The 21384-nt window shown below is 38.1% G+C and overlaps 1 protein-coding gene across 1 annotated transcript in view; it reads right to left on the reverse strand.

Moving 5' to 3' along the window:
- Window positions 1-21384, reverse strand: part of LOC126473722 (p21-activated protein kinase-interacting protein 1-like) — a 58510-nt gene that overhangs the window by 17059 nt on the left and 20067 nt on the right. Inside the window, exons 3-4 of the mRNA XM_050100969.1 lie at window positions 19068-19202; window positions 1261-1381 (exon numbers count right to left, since the gene is read on the reverse strand). Coding sequence (XP_049956926.1) covers window positions 1261-1381; window positions 19068-19202 — 256 coding nt within the window. The remainder of the gene's footprint in view (window positions 1-1260; window positions 1382-19067; window positions 19203-21384) is intronic.

Below are 21384 nucleotides of genomic sequence, written 5' to 3' on the forward strand. Positions count from 1 at the left end.
AGAATAAAAATGTGTAATACTAATAAAGTTCTTTTTATTCAAAAATCTTTAAAGTACATTTTATTTTTATTTAAAAATCGTTAACACTTTTCACAAAAAAAATTTGGAGGCATTACATTCTCGTACCATGCCTACTTGATGAGGCTGCTGTAGCCTCAAAGCCACCAGCTTGTGAACATACTCCATTTAATTATGGATTTTCTGCCCTGGTGACATAAAATCCAACAAAGGGGCCCCTTTACGGGTGTCACCAAAGCATGGCAATGGTCACCTGAGAGTGAGTGTTACTTGGAGTAACAGAGGACCCAAAGATGGGCATACATTCTTTGACTTGTGTGGAGGGTTCTCAAGTCATAAACCAGCATTCTGTTTCCCACATTGTCCAGGAAGCTACACGGGTGCAGGTACATATAAAACTCCGGATGACGGACTCGCTACCATGTTGGGTTTCACATATGCTGTGTTATTTGAGAAGAAAATGGGCCCAGGATGGTCATACTGAGAGAAGATTGTACATCAGGTATTCTTTCCTGTAAACTTTACATTTCTAAATAATTCACAAGAAAGAGGTCAGATCCTAACAGGGAACTGTGAACATGAAGTGTAAAATAAGATAAAAGGAAACAATAATAAACCAGAATGGCTTGGGGCACCATGCTATTCAAGAGAAAATCATGAGCCGGATGCATCCACATCTCTTTCAAAAAAACAAGTCTTGAACAAATAATACAATTAAACAGAAACATGAGATATAGTGGTTATACAAATTAACAATTCAGATGATAGAGTATTACTGGTTCCCAATGAGAATTACATGACACTCTTCCCTAACGGCTGAATTACCTACAACACTCATCACTAAATGAAATGTAATTGTCATTGTCTCCCGTAAACTGAATAGCAAGAGTGTAAAGGGGCAAAACCTTCGTAAGAAGGTTTGTGCACACAAGTGTTTGCTGAAATCGTATTTCCTGCTACTCAAAAAAATCAAGCTTATTACTTTAAAACAGAAAATACAGTTTTTAATTAGAGGGGCTGATACATTTTGTGAAATTGATTTCTGTACCAGGTACTATTTGGACATGCAGTAAAAGAAACAAATATGGTATACCAAATTCCGGTACAACTTCATGGAAACAGTGACACGAGCCTCTAAAATAAAGCTTAAATAGGCATTCTATGTAGTTCAATTGACAATGACTTGTTAACACTAAAAGACTTAAATTTTTATTGAGTTTGAAATTATTTGTTGTAACTTACTTCCCTAAGTTGGTGACATATGCTTTACGGCCTTTTATAAGATTCCACGTCCTAAGTGTACCATCTGTACCCAGTGACAAAAGCAACTTTCCTGTCGGATGTACACTCATTGATGTTACAGCTGTAAACAATCACATTACAATAAAAGTTTTAAAATTTAATCTCAGTATTATAAAGTAATGAAACACAACATTGAGTAGTTACAATGACACAAGTTATAATTATAATCTCTTAACAAGGGAAATTTCATTCAGAATCTTGTTAAACTTGTAATGAGGTATATGGGCTGACCAGTACTATGCTGAAGGGAACACACAAAACTGGTAACAAAGCACAGGTTCTTTCCTCAAAGAAGTGAGAGCAATTGGTTAAGGGAAGGTTAAGGGAAGGTTAAGGGAAGGTTTGGGGGATGGAGGGGGGGGGGGGGAGGGGGGAGGGGAACAAGTCACCCACAACACAAACTAACAGGGCTCGCTACAGAGTGAGCATCATCAAACCAAACCCATAATGAAACCACTACCAGATGCTATTTATGAAAGGCTCTCTCACAACTAACGTGACTAGCAGATGTGTTTGTTACTACTAACTGTTGCTGATGTTCAACAGATGTTACATGTCAGCACAGTATACATTTCATTGCAGTGCAGTTTTGTGAGTGCAGTTGTGCTTGTGTAAAATGCTATGTTCATTCCAGGAGAGGATAGCTATAGCTGAGACAAACACTTGTTCTCAAGCATTAGATGAAACACAAAGTGTTCATAGAAAAATTTCTGAAATTCAGTAGCCCAGTGAAGAGCACCATCAAAGATTTAGTTAAAAACTGGCATGCAACTAGTTCAGTTTCAAGTATGAAATCAAACAGGCAACCTGCCATTAGTATTCCATCGGCCACTGCCCATAAAGAAGGAAAAAAAAACTGCCAGTCCAAAACAATCAGTAAGCAAGCTATCTGAACACTCTGGTGTTAAATACACATACTGTAGTAAAATTCTTAATGAATTAAAATTTTTGAGAAAGTAATGTATTCAAGAGTAGCTTCACATATCTGTAAAAATGAAGTACTAACAAAATGTCAGTTTGGTTTCCAGAAAGGTTTTTCAACAGAAAATGCCATATATGCTTTCACCAGTCAAATTTTGAATGATCTGAATAACCGAACACCACCCATTGGGATTTTTTGTGATCTCTCAAAGGCTTTTGATTGTGTAAATCATGAAATTCTGCTAGACAAGCTCAAGTATTGTGGCATGAGTGGGACAGTGCACAAATGGTTTAATTCGTACCTAACTGGAAGAGTGCAGAAAGTTGAAATAAGTAGTTCTCGTAACATGCAAAGATCAGCACATTCCTCAAACTGGGGAACTGTCAAGAATGGGGTTCCACAAGGGTCAGTCTTGGGTCCTTTGTTGTTCTTATTATATATTAATGACTTGCCATTCTATATTCATGAAGAGGCAAAGTTAGTTCTCTTCGCTGATGATACAAGTATAGTAATCACACCTGAGAAACAAGAATTAACTGATGAAATTGTCAATACTGTCTTTCAGAAAATTACTAAGTGGTTCCTTGTAAACGGACTCTCACTGAATTTTGATAAGACACAGTACATACAGTTCCGTACAGTGAATGGTATGACGCCATTAATAAATATAGACCTTAATCAGAAGCATATAGCTAAGGTTGAATATTCCAAATTTTTAGGTATGTCCATTGATGAGAGATTAAATTGGAAGAAACACATTGATGATCTGCTGAAACATTTGAGTACAGCTACTTATGCAATAAAGGTCATTGCAAATTTTGGTGATAAACATCTTAGTAAATTAGCTTACTACGCCTATTTTCACTCATTGCTTTCATATGGCATAATATTTTGGGGTAATTCATCACTGAGGAATAAAGTATTTATTGCACAAAAGCGTGTAATCAGAATAATAGCTGGAGTCCACCCAAGATCATCCTGCAGACATTTATTTAAGGATCTAGGGATATTCACAGTAGCTTCTCAGTATATATGCTCTCTTATGAAATTTGTTATTAACAACCAAACCCAATTCAAAAGTAATAGCAGTGTGCATAACTACAATACTAGGAGAAAGGACGATCTTCACTATTCAAGATTAAATCTAACTATGGCACAGAAAGGGGTGAATTATACTGGCACTAAAGTCTTTGGTCACTTACCAAATAGTATCAAAAGTCTGACAGATAACCAACAAGTATTTAAGAAGAAATTAAAAGAATTTCTGAATGACAACTCCTACTCCATAGAGGAATTTTTAGATATAAATTAAGAAAAAAAAGAAAAAAAACAAAAATATTAAAAAATAAAAAAAATAAATAAATAAATAAAATAAAAAAAATAAAGAAAAACAAAAAACACAAAAAAATAAAGTTGTTATATTAACTTATGTATGTTGTTAAATTAACCTAATTATGTCATGTATTGGAAAATTCGACTCGTTCCACATCATTACAAAATATCGTATTCATGATCCATGGAACTAGTATTAATCTAATCTAATCTAATCTAATATTGCTTTAGAACTGCACAATGGAAGGAAACGGACAAACAGAAACAAACTGATTATTGCCATTCACTTCTCGGAAATACTGCTGCTGTATAGGCAGACCCGATACTTTATTTAATGTCAGTTGATGCACGATTTCATTTATCAAGCTATGTTAATCCACAGAACACGATGTATTGGATGGTGAGGAATCCTCACAAGATATTTGTCCATCCACTTCACAAAGTGAAAATTGGTATTTGGTGTGCCGTGTGTGGTAACTGTGGTGTGGTGTAATGATTCTTACCGGGTTCCCGTAGTCTCTCCCCGGTAGCACAACTCCTGATCCCCATGCTCTGAAGGTCTAAATAAGTATGTGATGGTATTTACTAAGAAATGTGCACAACACCATAATTTACACTGCATTAAACACACATTTATTCTTCACTAAGATATTAAGAATCGTGACCAGTTTGTCACTATGAAAATTTATTAGTGCACTAAACCAGATCAGCACCTACAATACCTAACATTCTCAATCCAGTGGCAAACTTAATTATTCTATTGTGGTACAAAACGCACATCATGTTTACACAAAATCTTTGTAGTTCTTAACCAATATTGTTTTGAACTAATTTAATAAAAAGGAATGCAATGCAGTAGTTCCACTAATTCAGTCTACAGTGAGTATCACCTTGCCCTACAGTCACTCGTTTTGTCGACAGTGACTTTCCACGTTACTCATTAATCACATCAAAGTTAATTTATAAGGGTGATCAAAAAGCTTCCCTTCAATGGCCATACAGTCTAGAATTGGTATGTCAATCAGACAAAATCTCCATTAATACTGAGCCAATCATCCCACTGATGTACCAGGGTCAAGATACTTATTTGGTAAAACATTGTATCCCTATGTATGAAGAGGTCTGTAACTGTCTGCTGCACATCTGCTTCAGACATAAATCGTCAACCTGTAAAAGCCTTCTCTAAGGGACTGAACACATTAGAGTTACATAGGGAGAGATGAGGCCTATAGGAAGGGTGCTTGAATGTCTCCCATTTGAGTCGGTTTAACTTCGGACATCATTTATGATGTGGGGACATGTGTTATCACGAAGCAACATGGAACTTGGTGCACCATTCAATAAGGGTGGTTTTCGACACGCATGCTTCCCCATACACCTCCATTTTCCGATGGATGTCTACTGGTGTTTGTCCTTCAGCAGCCAAGAAAAGAATAAGAGCACATTGGTCCCATTTGGATGTATTTGGCAATAATGTCACCATGGTTCACACTACTACATTTCCTGCTCACAAAGCAGAAAAGCGACAAATAGTCTCTTGTGTACATGATGGTGCTTATATACCCACATTGGAGTTGTGCTATGTTGCATATACACTGTAGCAATGTTCTCAAATGGGAGAACTTTTCGATTGTCCCTTATAAAACGTTCATTAATTTAGGTTACAGTAATCACTCAAACATCACTAAAGTTCTCAAGTTTCGCAGATGTTGGTGTGCATATTTTCATGTACAGAATGTGCATGACTGTGGAGTGAGTCAACATTAAGAGTGCACCTGACATAGGTCTTACTCGTGGGCTTTTGAACAGCAAACTGCTTATTTTGGGTGACATCCAACTACTTATAGACATGCATACGAATAAACTTATTCTGTAAACTATCAGCAATCTAAGGAAAAGATAGATTGCTGCTTACTGTAAGGAAGACATCTTAAGTTGCAGACAGGCATAACTAAAAGCCCCTTACACATCACCTTTTGGCCACAGCCTTCATCAGAAAAGTAAACACATACACATTCATTTTCACAAGCAAGCACACCTCATGCACACCATCTCCAGCAGCTCAGACCAGAATGCACCTTTCATGTGTGTGTGTGTGTGTGTGTGTGTGTGTGTGTGTGTGTGTGTGTGTGTGTGTGTGTGTGTGTGTGTGTTTTACTTTACTGATGAAGGCTGTGAGCGAAAGCTAATGTGTAACTGTGTTTTAGGTGTGCCTGTCTGCAACTTAACGTGTCATCTTCACGGTAAGTAGCAATCTATCTATTCCTTATATTGCTGACATTCAAACCTGAAGGTCTCCATTTTTTATTTTGCGAACCATGTTATGCTTTGAAAACCAGATAGGCCAGATTTTTTTTAGGGTAAACTACAAGTACTAATGTGACTTTGGATTACAGAAAGTGGTCAGAAATTTAGAAAAATACATGGAATTGTTATTCACAGGGCTGTGGATCCCCTTGTTTACATGTATGCACCATATAGCAAATTAGTGTAAATGCTGTAAGTCATTTTGTACAGAAAAGTTCAGGTAACAAAAGTAAGCAGTTGAAAGTCAGAATCTAACAGTGATTGAGACAAAATCTGCAGTGAAACTTGTTAGTGACTTAGAACTTCAAGTTCAATTATTTAGGAAGCTAATTAGTTCTAGGTAATTTAAAATATGTTACTGGAAAGTCAGAATGCTTAGCTACTAATGGTGTGGGTCACATTTCTGAAATATACTGATAAGCTCATAAGGATCTGCATGTTTGTGAACTGTAGCACTCACAACAGTTTACTGCATTTTCTAACTACGAATGCCCTAATAAAAGTTAATTACATCACTGTAAACAGAACAACGAACACGATAACCTGAACAACGAAAACGATACCCTGAACAACAAACTCAAGTTAAATCAAGTCTAAATAAGAACTTGAGATTTTTATGTAAGTGTTTCACGCCAATAGATAAATGTATTGAAAATAAGTTAAAACTTAGTCAAAATAACTAAATAAAAATTAATGATATGAATATAATAGAGGGAAACATTCCACGTGGGAAAAATATATCTTTTTAGATATATAAAGATGATGAAACTTACCAAACAAAAGCGCTGGCAGGTCGATAGACACACAAACAAACACAAACATACACACAAAATTCAAGCTTTCGCAACAAACTGTTGCCTCATCAGGAAAGAGGGAAGGGGAGGGAAAGACGAAAGGATGTGGGTTTTAAGGGAGAGGGTAAGGAGTCATTCCAATCCCGAGAGCGGAAAGACTTACCTTAGGGGGAAAAAAGGACGGGTATACACTCGCACACACACACACACATATTTAAATATGTCTGTTTGTGTCTGTATACGTGCGGATGGACATGCGTGCGTGCGCGAGTGCACACCCGTCCCTCCCTCCCCCCAAGGCAAGTCCCCCCGCTCCCGGGACCGGAACGACTCCCCACCCTCCCCCTTAAAACCCACCTCATTTCGTCCCTCCCTCTCCCTCCCTCTTTCCTGATGAGGCAACAGTTTGTTGCGAAAGCTTGAACTTTGTGTGTATGCATGTGTCCGTCTGTGCTTCCATCAACCCGCCAGCGCCTTCGTATGGCAAGTCACATCATCTTTGTTTTTTTTATATATATATATATATATATATATATATATATATAATAGAGGGAAACATTCCACGTGGGAAAAATATATCTAAAAAGAAAGATGATGAAACTTACCAAACAAAAGCGCTGGCAGGTCGATAGACACACAAACAAACACAAACATACACACAAAATTCCAGCTTTCGCAACCAATGGTTGCCCCGTCAGGAAAGAGGGAAGGAGAAGGAAAGACAAAAGGATATGGGCTCTAAGGGAGAGGGCAAGGAGTCACTCCAATCCCGGGAGCGGAAAGACCCACCCTAGGGGGAAAAAAGGACAGGTACACACTCGCACACACACACACATCCATCCACACATACACAGACACAAGCAGACATTTGTAAAGGCAAAGAGTTTGGGCAGAGATGTCAGTCGGGGCAGATGTACAGAGGCAAAGATGAAGTTGAAAGACAGGTGAGGTATGAGCGGCGGCAAATTGAAATTAGAAATTAGCGGAGATTGAGGCCTGGCGGATAGCGAGAAGAAAGGATATGCTGAAGGGCAAGTTCCCATCTCCGGAGTTCTGACAGGTTGGTGTCAGTGGGAAGTATCCAGGTAACTAACACCAACCTGTGTGGGAAGTATCCAGATAACTAACACCAACCTGTCAGAACTCCGGAGATGGGAACTTGCCCTTCAGCATATCCTTTCTTCTCGCTATCCGCCAGGCCTCAATCTCCGCTAATTTCTAATTTCAATTTGCCGCCGCTCATACCTCACCTGTCTTTCAACTTCATCTTTGCCTCTGTACATCTGCCCCGACTGACATCTCTGCCCAAACTCTTTGCCTTTACAAATGTCTGCTTGTGTCTGTGTATGTGTGGATGGATGTGTGTGTGTGTGCGAGTGTGTACCTGTCCTTTTTTCCCCCTAGGGTGGGTCTTTCCGCTCCCGGGATTGGAGTGACTCCTTGCCCTCTCCCTTAGAGCCCATATCCTTTTGTCTTTCCTTCTCCTTCCCTCTTTCCTGACGGGGCAACCATTGGTTGCGAAAGCTGGAATTTTGTGTGTATGTTTGTGTTTGTTTGTGTGTCTATCGACCTGCCAGCGCTTTTGTTTGGTAAGTTTCATCATCTTTCTTTTTAGATATATTTTTCCCACGTGGAATGTTTCCCTCTATTATATATATATATATATATATATATATATATATATATATATATATATATATAAAAAACAAAGATGATGTGACTTGCCATACGAAGGCGCTGGCGGGTTGATGGAAGCACAGACGGACACATGCATACACACAAAGTTCAAGCTTTCGCAACAAACTGTTGCCTCATCAGGAAAGAGGGAGGGAGAGGGAGGGACGAAATGAGGTGGGTTTTAAGGGGGAGGGTGGGGAGTCGTTCCGGTCCCGGGAGCGGGGGGACTTGCCTTGGGGGGAGGGAGGGACGGGTGTGCACTCGCGCACGCACGCATGTCCATCCGCACGTATACAGACACAAACAGACATATTTAAATATGTGTGTGTGTGTGTGCGAGTGTATACCCGTCCTTTTTTCCCCCTAAGGTAAGTCTTTCCGCTCTCGGGATTGGAATGACTCCTTACCCTCTCCCTTAAAACCCACATCCTTTCGTCTTTCCCTCCCCTTCCCTCTTTCCTGATGAGGCAACAGTTTGTTGCGAAAGCTTGAATTTTGTGTGTATGTTTGTGTTTGTTTGTGTGTCTATCGACCTGCCAGCGCTTTTGTTTGGTAAGTTTCATCATCTTTCTTTTTAGATATAACTAAATAAAAAGCTATTTTTGGGAGTAGAAAAAACATAACAGATGGGAAGAATCCACCATGCTATGTAACAGTGTGATCAGTATTTTTTTGACTGGTCTGTCAATAGACAATTTTTGAATAACTCTATGCACAATTGACTGACAATGAAAAAGATACTGCTTTTTCCAACAAGATGGAGCAGCGTTTCACACATCAGACATTTCAATGAATCACAATTATGCACTTTTCACAAATGAACAAGTTGAGAGCAGTGTATAGTGGCCTCTACATTTGCCTGGGTTGTCTGCTCTCTCTCTCTCTCTCTCTCTCTCTCTCTCTCTCTCTCTCTCTCTCTCTCTCTCTCTCTTCCCCCCCCCCCCCCCCCTTGGGGCTAATTACAGGAAAAAATGTATACATCTCATTCCCACAGTACTGATGAACTGAATGTGAACATTCAATGCGAAATGAATACAATTGATAACAGAATCTTTTGTCTGATGACTTCTAATAGAACCTGCAGAGCACAAAAGTGCATTGATGCCCAGAGCTGTCATTTCGAACATCTTTTGTAACAACAATGTTAATAAATGCAACACTTAAATTGTGTATCATTCATAAAACTTCATTCCAACAAAATCAACTGATTCTGCAGATGTTATGTTATGGGTTTGGTTTTATGTTGTTCACCCTGTATAAGTTGAAAGGAGACAAATACTATGAAAAATGTGTCAGTGGGAGCAGGGAGGGGAGAGGGCCAAATATAGTAAATTAGCAAGTATAAGTATTAATGATGGAAGGAATAAACAAAGTGAGATATAAAGATGGATACAGAGAAAAAGAATAATACAAGAAGCAAAGTGAATAAAATTACACAAATAAAGTATAAAAGCATATGTGAGAGAGAGAGAGAGAGAGAGAGAGAGAGAGAGAGAGAGAGAGAGAGAGAGAGAGAGAGAGAGAGAGAGAGATGTCAGAGGAAGTTATAGGGTTCCTGGGTGGATGGAGGAAATGAATAAAGTAAAACATAAAACATCACATTGGAAGGAATGACTGACATTTAATATCAAGGTGCAAGAATTGTATGAAATACATCCTGGAAAGATGGCCACAGGAGAACTGGTGTTAACGAAAAGTGTAATGTATTGTATGATGTAGTCATAGGCTACTTTGAAAAGTATTATCACAAAAATTAACCTGAATTGGCAGGGTTAAATCACTTTAATAATTGTACTGTTAAGGTCTTAGTGTAATCATCCCAGCAATAAAATTTATGCATTACAAAAAGTAAAAAATTTAAAAAATTAAAAAAAAATACAGTCCTCCACCAAAATGATACTGGACAGGAAAATTAGGAACGTTCTTTAAAAGTAAATAATAAACTGATCAAATATAGCCTCAAAATTGCACACATTTCATAACATTTGTTCTGTCAGCGGTATATGATTTATGTATAATCATTTCCTTAATAGATAGATTTCAGTTTCTAAGAAAAACATTTAGAGCATTTTTGATAAATTAAAACTACATACTACATCTCCAAATGATGTTTTCATTGTTATCAACTCTCTTAAAAATATATTTCCAAATGGTTATGAAGAAATCAATAGCAAAATTATAAAAAAATTGTTCAGTTCAGCTAAGAAAATTACTAAGTTACTTATACAATAAATGATTTCATAGCAGTATTTTCCCCCAATATACTAAACCATGCTGTTTCAAATCAGTTCACAATGAAAGAGCTAAAACAGCAAAGAATTACCAATCAATCTACCTATTAGCAGTAGCTTTTTTTCTCCAAGATCATGTACAAAATAATTTATAAACACTTAGTACACAAAACATTCTCAGTAGCAAATAGTTTTGATTTAAAAGAGGACTGGTAACTGAACGGTTTATATTTACCTTACCAAATGATATAGCCCACCAAAAACGATACATAAGAAATTACAGTTTTACCACTGGAAATATTTTTTGACTTAGCATATTCTTTTGATGGTGTGAACAGATAAAAGTCCCCCCCCCCCCCACCCCCACCCCTTCATTAGGTCAATCTGTTAGATGCATAAGAGGTAAGCCTGGAAAAGGTTACAGTCATACGTGCTGAGGGATTTGGTGCTGAAGCAACACACACATTTGCCACAATTACTTCGATATTATGGATGACTTAGTTTGGTACAAAAAGGGAGACAATAGTAAAGTTCATATATTGTTGCTCTGATGTTTAGCAAAGTTTGAATGCGAACTATGATGAGATGGAGATCAACATCTAGGAAAGTGCAATGTGATTTGGAGAAGCACCAGACAGATTTCAATTGGAAAAAAGGACTTTAGAAGAAAGGGTATGTGAGGTTCTTTATTCCAAGTCTACACCACTAACATACAATTAATGAATTTGTATAATGCCATGTGGCACAGTGGCTGGGAACTGAGAAATGCCTCTTTCATGCAGTTCATAATAAAGCTGGCATTGGATGGAGCCTCCCTGGTACCTACAGTTATTTCCCATGATTTGTTCTAACATCTGGCACTCAAACCTGAAAAGGTATGGGTAAGTGGGTAAGGATGGCAACAGCTAGTGTGAAAATGTATGATGTTTTTGAAGAGTTTTTGGTGGGCACTGGGAGAGGCAGAGTTCAGAGACAAAGGGTCCGTGTGTGTGTGTGTGTGTGTGTGTGTGTGTGTGTAGAATGTTAGTCTAGAGAGCAACAATAACATGAAAGGGGCCAAGACATGGATATGAGATCTATAGGAAACAGTCAGTATCTTTTATGTATCATGTGTCCACCTTGATAGCTGAGTGGTCAGCGTGACGGAATGCTATGCAAAGGGGCCCGGGTTTGATTCCCGGCTGGGTCGGAGATTTTCTCAGCTCAGAGACTGGGTGTTGTGTTGTTTTCATCATCATATCATCCCCATCGACACGCAATTCGCCGAAGTGGCATCACCTCAAAAGACTTGCACCAGGCGACCGGTCTACCCAACAGGAGGCCCTTGCCACAACAAATTTCATTTCATGCATCACGTGTGCCTCCTGGTAACTTGGAGGTGCTGGTCCTCAAGAGCTAAGGTGCATTCTGTTTCGGTTTTTAATTCTGTCACAATGGGACAACTGAGATGGCTGTCTTCGATTTTCTCCATATAGGCAGGATTTGAAACTTAGTGTCTGGACATCAACTCCCTAAATAAGTATGATGTAATACGAAGGGGGGGGGGGGGGGGGGGGACTATGAAATTTTCTTTGAAAAGTAGAAGATTCCTGAGTGTTGTTGAGAGTTTATTTATTTAGAGAAACCTCTATAGGCTGCATGGTAACAACCAATTTCATTTTAGTGTATGTCTTGTTCTTGTTCCAGCTTTGACTTCCTGCCAGTATCTTTTGAGCCACATGAGACGTGCCCGTTTATGCTCTTTGGACAAAAGTCCTCTCCATCTTTTCGATGTTGATTCCATTGTAAAACCTTGGTAGTTGTTCACCAATCTTCTAAATTTGTTCCTGTCAGGAATTTCTCTCTCTGAGATACCAGTCTGCCTAAGACCTTTTTCACATTCTTCAAACCATCTCAGCCTTGTTTTCTTAGATTGGATGAAACTCCGTATTCTTTTTGTTAGTCAGTCACCACCCATCCTTATGAGATGACCATAAAATAACAATCGTCTCTTCTTAATGGATGCTGTGATAGGTTCTGTCTAGCTGTACAAGTCCTCATTTGCTCTCTCTTCAAATGTCTTCCCTTTGGAAGCCTTGATGTAATATTAGCATAGATGAAATGACTAGACTGTTTTGTAATGGCCTGATCTTTTGTACAGTATAAAAAGGCTCTGGAACAAGTATACTGCCTTGAGGTAAGCCATTCTTTTGTATGTGTCCTTTACTCTATTTATAATGCAGAAAGACCTGGACTCTTCTATTCTGCAGGAGAGTGCCTATGAGGAATGTTTGCTGATAATAATTGGTGTGCTGGTAAATTTTCTTCAATTTTTCTAGTTGAACAGTGTTGTAGTTTATAGTAGAGTTTGTAGTGTTTTCGTTGATAGTGTTGTAGGCAGCTGTTACATCAATAAAGGTAATTCCAGTTATCTTAACCTGTTTGAAACAATCCTCAGTATGTTCAGTGAGTTGCAATATCTGACTTGGCATGATTTTCCACACCAAAAAACCACCTAATTGAGGAAAGAACTTTCCTTTGATTCAGCTGTTAATTCAGTTAAGAATTTGACACAGCACTGAAAGAGCCAACTGGAAAGAAGACGAAAAACCCACAAATTTCAAGAAGAATGTAATCACTCCAATCCCAAAGAAGACAAATGCTATCTGGTGTGAATACTGCCAAACCATCAGTTTAATAAGTCATGGTTGCAAAATACTGATACGAAAGAGAATGGAAAAACTGGTAGATACTGAACTTGGGTGAGAGCAGCTTGGATTCTGGAGAAATGTAGGTACACCCAAGGCAATACTGACCCAACAACTTATGCTAGAAGATAGGTTAGAGAATAGCAAACTTAACATTTGCAGCTTTTGTAGATTTAGAGAAAGCTTTTGAGAGCACTGACTGGACTAGACTGGAATTTTGAAGGTAGCTGTGATAAAATACAGGGTGCAAAAGGTTATCTAAAACTTGCACACAAACCAGAGTGCAACTATAAGAGTCTAGGGGTATGTAAGGGAAGCAGTGGTTGAGATGGGAGCAAGAGAAGGTTGTAACCTATCCCCAGTGTTATTCAGTTTGTACACTGAGCAAGCTGATTAGGATACCACAGAGAAATTTGGAAAGGGAATTACAGTTCAGGGACAAGAAATAAAAGCTTTGAAGTTTGCCGATGACATACTGATTCCGTCAGAAATAGCAAAGGACTTTGGAGACCAGTTGAAAAGAATGAATAGTGTCTTGAAAAGAGATTATAAGAATGGATAGTGTCTTGAAATATAATTATAAAAAGAACACACCAACAAAAGTAAAACTAGGGTCATGAAATGTCAAATTAAATCTTTGTGATCTCGAGGGAATTATATTAGGAATTGACACACTAAAGTAGTAGTGTGTTTTGCTATTTGGATAGAAAAATCTACATCTACATGATTACTCTGCAATTCACATTTAAGTGCTTGGCAGAGGGTTCATCAACCACAATCATACTATCTCCCTACCATTCCACTCCCGAACAGCGCGCGGGAAAAACGAACCTTTCTGTTCGAGCTCTGATTTCTCTTATTTTATTTTGATGATCATTCCTACCTATGTAGGTTGGGTTCAACAAAATATTTTCGCATTCGGAAGAGAAAGTTGGTGACTGAAATTTCATAAATAGATCTCGCCGTGATGAAAAACGTCTTTGCTATAATGACTTCCATCCCAACTCGCGTATCATATCTGCTACACTCTCTCCCCTATTACGTGATAATACAAAACGAGCTGCCCTTTTTTGCACCCTTTCGATGTCCTCCATCAATCCCACCTGTTAAGGATCCCACACCGCGCAGCAATATTCTAACAGAGGACAAACGAGTGTAGTGTAAGCTGTCTCTTTAGTGGACTTGTTGCATCTTCTAAGTGTCCTGCCAATGAAACACAACCTTTGGCTTGCCTTCCCCACAATATTATCTATGTGGTCTTTCCAACTGAAGTTGTTCGTAATTTTTACACCCAGGTACTTAGTTGAATTGACAGCCTTGAGAATTGTACTATTTATCGAATAATTGAATTCCAATGGATTTCTTTTGGAACTCATGTGGATCACCTCACACTTTTCGTTATTTAGCATCAACTGCCACCTGCCACACCATACAGCAATCTTTTCTAAATCGCTTTGCAACTGATACTGGTCTTCGGATGACCTTACTAGACGGTAAATTACATCATCCTCTGCGAACAACCTAAGAGAACTGCTCAGATTGTCACCCAAGTCATTTATATAGATCAGGAACAGCAGAGGTCCCAAGACTCTTCCCTGGGGAACACCAGATATCACATCAGTTTTACTCAATGATTTGCCGTCTATCACTACGAACTGCGACCTTCCTGACAGGAAATCACGAATCTAGTTGCACAACTGAGACGATACCCCATAGGCCCGCAGCTTGATTAGAAGTCGCTTGTGAGGAACAGTGTCAAAAGCTTTCCGGAAATCTAGAAATACGGAATCAACTTGAGATCCCCTGTCGATAGCAGCCATTACTTCGTGCGAATAAAGAGCTAGCTGGGTTGCACAAGAACGGTGTTTCCTGAAACCATGCTGATTACGTATCAATAGATCGTTCCCTTCGAGCTGATTCATAATGTTTGAATACAGTATATGCTCCAAAACCCTACTGCAAACCGACGTCAATGATATAGGTCTGTAGTTCGATGGATTACTCCTACTATCCTTCTTAAACACTGGTGCGACCTGCGCAATTTTCCAATCTGTAGGTACAGATCTATCGGTGAGCGAGCGGTTGTATATGATTGCTAAGTAGGGAGCTATTGTATCAGCGTAATCTGAAAGGAACCTAATCGGTATACAATCTGGACCTGAAGACTTGCCCGTATCAAGCGATTTGAGTTGCTTCGCAACCCCTAAGGTATCTACTTCTAACTCATGCTAGCAGCTGTTCATGTTTCAAACTCTGGAATATTCCATTCGTCTTCCCTGGTGAAGGAATTTCGGAAAACTGCGTTCAATAACTCCGCTTTAGCAGCACAGTCGTCGGTAACAGTCAACCAATAATCAATAACAAACAAAGTGGGGGGAGGATATAAAACAAAGAATACAACAGCAAGAAAATAATTTCTGAAAAAGAGGAATTTATTACCACTGCCGACTTGAATGTAAGTTGAAACATAGATGAAAAGCAGCTGATACACGAAGAGAATAGGGACTTTAGAAATGTGTTGCTATACAACAATACTAAAGATTAAGTGGGTAGATCAAATAACAAATGTGAAGATATCGAATCAAATTCAGGAAAAAATAAATTTATGACAGAACTATACAATAAGAATGGATTGGTTGATACGAAACATCCTGAGATATCAAAGAATTGTCAATTTGGTAATGGAAGGGCAACATCTGTAGAGGAAGACAAAGGCTTGAATAGCTACCTTTTTCAGGTTCTGCGATTTTTGCTGCTATGTGTACACGCTGGACTCCTGGCAGAGTGTACACATAACAGCAAAACTCGCAGAACGTGAATAAGCCAGCTGAGTTGGCTGTCAAAATATTGTGCATAAATGGAAACTGTAACTCAGCAGAACACCCAGATGCACACCATTAATCAATTACACTGAAACCTGCAAGATTACAATAAGCAAGTTGAAATGGATGGTGACTGTAGTAGTTATGCACAGATAAAGAAGCTTGCAGAGGATAGACTAGCATGAAAAGCTGAACCAAACCAATCTTTAGACTGATTAGAACAATAGCAGCAGCTACAAATAGGCCTGACCTTATCAACTGTGTTAGTATGGGAACAGGATGTTGCCAGCTAAGGTCAAAAAACCCATCAAGAAGACTAGGCAAGTTTTTATGCTGGAAAGAGCACACATCCAGTTATTAACATTCTACTTAGACAATAAATTGACATCATTTAGTTCCAATATAATGGCTGTAGAATAATTATGGGCAAAGTCTAAACTGATTGTAAATTACATTATGGAGAAGTATGTGTTGAGTAAGTGGACTATGTATGTAAAAGATCTATCAAGATTTAACAACAAAATTTAGAAAATGCTGAGAAAACAGACTGTTACACTCGGAGTTCAAAAAAGAACACAGAAATGTCAACAGTCAAAAGTTAGTAGATATTTGTGTGTCTTTAAGAAGACTGTTGCATGAAGAATACTACTTTCACTGTCATACGTTACCAAAAGATCTTGCCAAGAATGCTATAAAATTCTGATCACAAATAAAATTTCTGAGTCGGCTGATGGCTTCCATTCGGTCACTATTAGGACAATCTAGTGAGGCAACAGAAGAGAGCAAAAGGGGGGAAAAAAAATAAAAATCATTCATTGACGAGGACTGTGCAGATGTACCATCGCTTGACTGCCACACCATCTCCCACATGGAGGACACTGGAATAGGTGCCCCTAACATTGAAAGGCAGCTGAAAGAACTGAAAATAAACAGCCACCAGGTCCAGATGAAATCCCAGTTTGGTTTTACAAAGAGCACTCTTCGGCATTGGTCCCACACTCAGCTTGCATTTATCACAAATCTCACACTCAGTGTAAAGTTCCAAGCAAAGAAAAGGTTGAGCTGATCAGGATCTGTCCTCGTAGCTGTGTTTCACCCCTAAAACACTTTAAACAGACAGCCTTCTCAACACAATGGAACCATTTCTATGAAGCAATGGTTCAGTTTCAAACTTCCAGGAACACTGAACTGCAAAACTACTCACTACTTCTATTTTTGTAGTGCAAACATGTTTTTATGATGACAGACTAATAGCTATGACAAACTCAATGGTTGGATGCAATTATGGAGAAGTCTAAAAACCCACAAAAATAGGTTGCGGACTGTGTCTTTATCAAATAGGTTGCGGACTATGTCTGGATCCTCATACTGCAACATAATTCTATTGAGTAATGTTTCAAGAAAGTATCCAGTCAATTCAAACAACAGAAAGAGCAATTAATGAGTGCCAATAATGATCTCAATGTTAATGTGACAAACTCTTCCCTTAAAGGTCACTGAAGTAATTGCAATGTCACCAGTTGTTCCAGTTTCAGAGAAACATTGCAGGCATTTGCTACAGAGCTTATTATAATGCTACTAAACACATTTTGTGCTAGCATCCAGTGATAATTTGGAGACTTTGATCACAGTACCCAGAAGGTTTGACGATATGACTGCAGATATCTTTCATAAATTCTGGAACACAAGGATTCTCAGGAAATAATGCAAGGAAGATTAGAGTTTTCTGTCTCATTGACAATACAATCATTAAACATGGAGCACAAGCTCCAGTTTAAGGAGGATAGAAAGGAAATCGCTGTGCCATTTTCAAAGGAACAACTCCACCATTTGCTGTAAACAATTCAGAATAATACTTAATCCTTGACAGCTGTCTGAGGTATAGTACCGTGGTTGTCCCTAGTCTGAATCAATTGTCCTAACTACTGTGTCACTTCAGTTACATAGAATATTTGAAGTTGTACATGGCAGGACAGAGAATCCCCTAACAAACAGAACACAGTATATCTTCCTAAATGTGGAGAGGTATGAAGCGAAGTAATGTTGAGGGTGTCTCAAGAAACTGTCACACAACCACCACAATTTATGATGTATATAAATGTCTTCAAAGGTCTCATATATTTCACAGAAAATACAATTACGCTAATGATGGTAGCATTGTCATGAGCTATTGCTTAATGTGGCTGTCTTACAGTTTCTCCACACTTAGTACCAAAAAAGATAAGCACCATACTATAAAAAGAAGCATAAATTGCAAGAACAAACAAGATCCCATATTACTTAACAACACTACAAACAATAAATCAAATATTTGAGTGTTATTATCTGCCGTGAATTCAAGTCCATAAATGACACTGCAGGAAAGTTGAGAGTCATTTACAAAAATCTAGTCAAATTCTTTCAGAATGTTTTCTCTCTCTGGGATCTTTGTGAAACATAGCTAACAAAAGAGAAAGACGAGCTGAAGAATAGTTGCATACATTATAACACATTTATTCAGTAAGAGTAGCAACATCAAAGTTACGCCACGAAACTCCAGTGTGAAATGCTAAAACAACAATGACGTGCATCATTGGAAGGATCTCTTTCAAAAGTCTAAGAATCCAGTTTCTAAGAAGGCAAAAAATATGCTATGAGTTCTGTCAGACACTTGCAGTAATGACTCAAATCACAAATAGGAGAGATACTTGGGTTAATAGAGAGCCACATTTTGGTTTACTATATCACTCACAAGCAGAATGAGAAATTTATGAAATCCCATCAACAAGGCCTCCATACGAAAATGAATATAAGAAAATATCACAATGGAGGCATGCATTCCAAGAGAAAGGAAGGACATAATAAAACATCAAAATAAAATTTTTCAACTGTACTGTATGTTACAATACTTATATTTAGAAAGATAACAAACTTTTACCTCGTCTTGCCAACTTGTCATGAACTAAATAAACACTATAAGCTAAACTTCTCCTTACCTGATCCTTTGTGTGCAGCACCCCACACTTTTTCTAGCTGCCAGTTCCCTGTCCTACAGACAGCCAAATTGCCATCCTCACTGCCACTAAGCAAATGTGAGCCATTTGGAGTAAATTCGAGGCAATGTACAGTACCTATTGTCAAATGTAAAACAAAATTATGTAGATATTAGAAATTTAAAGTGCTTTACATACATAAATAAATATTCCACAGAATTTTCAGTATCATTCCATAGTCCCAATCTTATTCATATGTGCTGTAACAGTAATTAATTTGAACAAGTGGAAATATAAATCTATTTCCCTGTACAATGGTCCAGAAACAACACCATGTGTTTATCCACATAAATCTTTACGAAAAATATCTAGGTATTAAATTATGGAGTTAATATCTCAGCACAAACTACTGGATACTGATAATTGAGCTTCCCTAAACAATGGTCTACCTAAATTAAGTTGTATCCAAATAATCAGAATCACATGTTAATACATCCACAAGCAGATTGTCGTAGACATGTATCTTTTATAGTCTGATCTATCATGTAAGCCTGCAACTGTGCGGGTATATAATCGCAGAGGTGGTGGATGACATCTTAGATGTCAGTGTTCCACACAGAATGCACCTGTTGTCACAACTGGTCAACTGATGCTGCAAGTAATAAAACTTGACCAGATACTAGTTAGCATACCTTATATGAAGAGCCCATGGAAAAAACGGGATAAGTCCATTTAATTAGGGAATTAGTTTATAGCATATTCTGATGGCCAGCTGCCGGTTCTACAATATAGTTAAAATGACTTTCAAATAATGTGGGAAGTCACCAAGATACAAAGGGTTCCACTTTTAGTAGTAACAGAAAGAATGTTGTAAGTTGGTCTTCTCACAGAAAGAACAAGGCATGTCCAGGATTTTCTTCCGCTGTTCATATTACCCCTGTTAGGTCAGTTGGGTTGTGAATAGAAGCATGATTGGTTGAGTTTATTACTTTTTGGTCTTTCCTTATAGTAATAGCACTTAGTTTGAAGTGTGATAATAGTGTTGTCCTTTTAGCATCTTTAAAACGTGTGGATCATCACAAGATGAAGGTGAGAAGTCGTCTGTTAATCAACTAGGAAGAGAAAATATTATGGCAGAATGAGTAATGTTTGTACGGATCTTAGAGCAGCATGACTTAGATAGTGACTGCAAATACTCATTGCAGACCCCTCAAGAGAACAGCTTATCAAGAATTTTAATTTGCTAGGTAACTAGAATGATCAATCTTCCTACGTAACCATCTTAATTTCTGCAACATTAATTGCTCTTAGAAAGCCTAGGCAAGACAATTCCACATCAGAGATTGCTCTTTCTGATATATTGTAAGAATCAGATGAAATGATACCATTAGTGAAATTCCTGTTTGCCAAGAGGCCATCTGAGGGATACTGGAAGGTCTCCCAAAGACAAAAGAGACATGCATGCTAAGTGGCCTCGGAAACTATCCAAAGAAAAGTAGGCTGCAGTTATAAATCACACGGCTGCATTTGTGGGGAGAAAGAGCAACTATGGCAAGGGGAAGACAGATGGAATTTATCTTCCAGAAGAAATACAAGTAAAAAAAAATCCCATTAGTTATATACAGAATAATAACCTTAACTTCCTGCTGCAATGAGACACACCAGAAAACATTTAACAGAAAATTCCATTTTGGTTTGATGACAAAGAAAACTATTGCAGGGTTACCAAAAGACTGGGTTAATGCTTTTGACACCACAAGAGAAAATCCAACGCCTTACAAAGTCATTACTGTTCAACAAGAAATAGCAACGCTTTTAAATGCATTTTACAGAACAGAGTGTTATTCAAGACATGGCCACTCAGTGACATTCTGTTGTGAATGAATATAAGCTGTTCAAATACAGGATTACTTACAATGGATCCTGGACACCAGTAGATCTGAAACATTCTGGTTGTCTACAAATAGATGTCGAGCCTGAGTCTCAACCCCAGGGACCTAACATATTCTTACTCTCTCATTGAGTGCATAATAGTAAGCATTTTGTAATACAAAACTTTTTGTATTGTAAATCAAGATTATTTTTCATATAAATAATTCTAAAGGTACATCTTCAGGGATCCTGCCAGTAGCATATGAAAAACATGTGATCAAGACACAAGAAATTTCTATTACAATCTACTACATAAAGAAGAAAAATCCTAGACCAACTAAACAACACAAAAGGGTTGAAAGCCTACCAAAAATTGATGGACTTATCACATTCTTTTTGTGGCAAACACACTTTCTTTGCATGGTTAGTCTCTTTCATTATATAATTT

The sequence above is a fragment of the Schistocerca serialis genome, chromosome 4 (assembly GCF_023864345.2).
Source record: "Schistocerca serialis cubense isolate TAMUIC-IGC-003099 chromosome 4, iqSchSeri2.2, whole genome shotgun sequence".
Taxonomy (NCBI): domain Eukaryota; kingdom Metazoa; phylum Arthropoda; class Insecta; order Orthoptera; family Acrididae; genus Schistocerca; species Schistocerca serialis.